Genomic DNA, 3,863 nt, shown 5'->3' with positions numbered 1-3,863 from the left:
ATATTGTATGAAAGTTGGACCACTCCAGTTCTGTTGCTCTACGTGTTTTTGCTTCTGGTCATGCCACCACTGGTATGCGTCCCTAAGAGGTTTTCACAGATGGGACTGTGGCCCTCATGTTGAAAATGGTTCCCCAACTCCTCTTCTATCCCGGTCCAATAAATCTGCTCCTAAATTTGTACAGAGCTTATCCGCCCTGTGGAATCTGACTACCCAAACTATCATTCCTGAGAAGCAATATGTCTCTTGAATGATTTCCTCAACGCTCCTTTCACTTCCTTGTTCCGCAATGTGTATATGAACGGGTTGAGCATAGGAGTGATGATGGTGTAGAAAACAGCCAGAGTCCCATAGGTGGAGGCACTTGAAGATGGACGCAAGTATATAAAGACTGGAGGTCCATAGTAGAGCAGCACCACTGTAAGGTGAGCACTGCAAGTGGAGAAGGCCCGCCGCCTTCCCTCTGTTGTTCGGATTTTCAAAATGGCAGATGTGATGTAGGCATAGGAGATACATATGAGCACAAAGCAGCCGGCAGCCACGGCACCAATGTTGGCCAGTATGACGGCATGGTTCACAGCTGTGTCGGCACAGGCTAGCTTGAGCACTGGTGGTATGTCACAAAAGAAGTAATCCACTTGGTTGGGACCACAGTAGGGCAGACGGAACGTCAGGCTGGTATGGATAGCGGCGTGAAAGGAACCAGTGAGCCAGGTCCCAGCTGTGAGACCAGAGCAGACCCTCCTGTTCATGAGTGTACTGTAGTTCAGCGGGCGGCAGATGGCAAGGTAGCGGTCATAAGCCATGACGGTGTAAAGGAAGCACTCGGTGCTTGCCAAAAAGTGGAAGGTATAGAGCTGGACAATGCAGCCTCTAAAGGAGATGGTTCTGTAGCTGGACCTTATGAAGCCCATCAAGACTTTGGGCACTGTGACAGAGGAGAGACAGGTGTCTAGGAAGGAGAGGTGGCAGAGGAAGAAGTACATGGGGAGACTATGGAGCTGGGGTTCGAACAAAATGGTGATCAGGATGAGGAGGTTCCCCATCACAGTCAGCATGTAGATGACCAAGAAGATGATGAAGAAGAGAAGGGCGAGTTCGGCTGTGTTTGGCAACCCCTGCAGGATGAAGACCTTCACAGTTTGGTTGGCAGGGTCCATCTGATAGTACAGGAGGCAAGGAACAAAGTGAGTAATCTGAACCGAAGGGCAAGACAAGATCAAAGGATAACCAAAGGATGTGAGAACATGCACGTTGCAACATGCAGTTCAGTGGCTCACCACAAGGGGTAGTAACATATACAGTGGTACCTCGGGTTAAGTACTTTTTTTTTTTTTTTTTTTTGCATTTTAAAAAATTTTATTAATCTTTCCATATATATACATTAAATCCGTGTTTCATACATCTCATTCTTTTGGACTTCCTTCAACGTCCTTGACATTCATTCGTATTTATCTCTTTATAACGCATTCCAATCTTTCGTACTGCCATTAGTACCATTTTTCAGACATTGTTTTCCATAAGCAATACTTCTTAGTGTTTTACAGTGCCTCTTTAAATCCTACTAGCGTTGTGTTTACTAAACATTTGTTCTCCAGATAATCCGCAAATTTTCCCCAGTCATCTATAAATTTTTGATCCTTCATATATCTAATTTTCCCTGTTAATTTATCTAACTCCGCATATTCCGTCAATTTTAATCTCCACTCTGTTAACGTTGGGCTTTCTTCCTGCTTCCACTTCTGCGCCACCACGATTCTAGCTGCTGTTACCGCATATTGGAAGATTTTATAATCCTTTCTTTTAATATCTTTTCCGACCATACCTAATAGAAAAGCTTCGGGTTTCTTTACAAATGTGTAGCTTAATATCTTTTTGATTTCATTATAGACTTCGCCCCAGAAGCTTTTAACCTTCCCACATTCCCACCATTGGTGATAGAACGTCCCTTCTTTTTGTCTACATTTCCAACATTTGTTATCTGTTTTATACATCTTGGCTAGTTTAACGGGTGTCATATACCACCTATATAACATTTTTAACATATTCTCCCTTAGCAGTACACATGCTGTAAATTTTATATTCACTCTCCACAATTTTTCCCAATTCTCCAATTGAATATCATAGCCGAGGTCCTTTGCCCACTGAGTCATCACTTTTTTGACTTTCTCATCTTTCATGTTCCATTCTAACAGTATTTTATACATACTTGACAGATTTTTCCGATCACTGTTTATTATCTCTCTCTGAAATTTCGATGTCTTTTCATCGTAGCCCCTCTCTTTCACTTCTTTTTTAAATATCTCATTTATCTGATAGTAGCTCAGCCAATCGTATGTATATCTTTTTACCTGGTCGTATGGTTTAATTTTCCACTTCCCTCCTTCCTTCAATACCAATTCTTCGTACCTACCCCATTTTTTCCCCATATTGACTTTCTTTACACTTATTAACTCCACTGGTGATAACCAGTGTGGGGTTTTTGGTTCTAGTATGTTCTTATATCTATTCTAAACTTCTATCAAAGGTCCCTTAAAGATATGGCTGCAAAATCCCTTATGTACTTTTATCTTATCTCTCCACAAATAGGCATGCCATCCAAATTTGTTCTTATACCCTTCTAAATCCAATAACTCTGTATCCTCCAACTTTATCCACTCTTTAATCCAGCAAAGGCATGCCGCTTCGTAGTACGTTCTCATGTCTGGCAGGGCGAAGCCCCCTCTTTCAGTGGTATCTGTTAATATCTTAAACTTAATTCCGGGCTTCTTTCCTTCCCAGACAAATCTAGAAATCACCCTTTGCCATTCTTTAAAGTTTTTTGTGCCCTTTATTATCGGGATTGTTTGGAATAGAAAAAGCATTTTGGGGAGTACCATCATTTTGACCATGGACACTCTGCCCCAGAGTGATAATTTCATCCTTGCCCAAATCTCCAGCTTTTTCTTAATTTCATTCCACACTGGGATATAATTATTTTGGTATAGGTCAATATTTTTATTGGTAAGCCAGAGTCCTAAATATTTAACTTTTTTAACTACTTCAATTCCTGTTTGTTCCTGTAGTGATTCTATCTTGTCTTGGTCTAAGTTTTTAACGATCATCTTTGTCTTATTCTTATTTAGTTTGAATCCAGCTAACTTCCCAAATTCCTCCATCTCCTCCAAAATTCCCTTTAAGCTGTTTATAGGATCTTCTACCGTTAATACCACGTCATCAGCATATGCTTTAACTTTATATTCGTTTGAGCCTAATGATATTCCCTTAATTTGTTTGTTTTGCCTTATTGCGTTTAGCAGAACCTCCAACACCACTATAAAGAGCAGCGGAGAGAGCGGGCAGCCCTGTCTTGTCCCTTTAGATATTTTTATATCTTCTGTTATGGCATTATTTATTATCAGCTTCGCTTTCTGTTCGGTGTATATTGCTTTTATCCCATTCCAAAATTCTTGACCCACTTCCATAATTTCTAAATTTCTCAGCATGAAGTCCCAGGTGACGTTATCGAAGGCTTTCTCCGCGTCAATAAAAATCAGACTAGCTGGCTTATCAATTCTGTCCGATAAATATTCTATTATATTAATTATGCCTCTTGTATTGTTTTTTATTTGCCTTCCCGGTAGAAAACCCGCTTGGTCCTCATGCATTATCTTCACTAATATTTTCTTGAACCTTTTTGCCAAAATTCCCGCAAAAATCTTATAATCTGTATTTAATAAGGAAATGGGTCTATAGTTTTTCACTTGGGTTGGGTCAGTATCTTGTTTTGGAATTATTGTGATAAATGCCTCCTTCCAGGTGCTTGGGATCTCTTTTTCCTTTAGGGTCTTATTCATCACCTCAACTAACGGAACCGTCAATAT

At 40.4% G+C, this 3,863-nt stretch overlaps 1 protein-coding gene across 1 annotated transcript; it reads right to left on the bottom strand.

Moving 5' to 3' along the window:
* Positions 1 to 221: 221 nt before the first annotated feature.
* LOC308572180 (olfactory receptor 10S1-like) lies at positions 222 to 1,160 on the bottom strand (the record flags this gene model as incomplete). The annotated part of the gene is made up of 1 exon (XM_081168146.1): positions 222 to 1,160. One exon carries the CDS (start codon positions 1,158 to 1,160, stop codon positions 222 to 224), a length of 939 nt encoding a protein of 312 aa, XP_081024272.1.
* Between the last annotated feature and the right edge of the window lie 2,703 nt (positions 1,161 to 3,863).

This window comes from Podarcis bocagei (assembly GCF_964188305.1).
Source record: "Podarcis bocagei genome assembly, chromosome: 13".
In the NCBI taxonomy this organism is placed as follows: Eukaryota; Metazoa; Chordata; class Lepidosauria; order Squamata; family Lacertidae; genus Podarcis; species Podarcis bocagei.
Note: the sequence above shows the minus strand (reverse complement) of the source record. Positions and strands in the feature narration are given on the sequence as shown.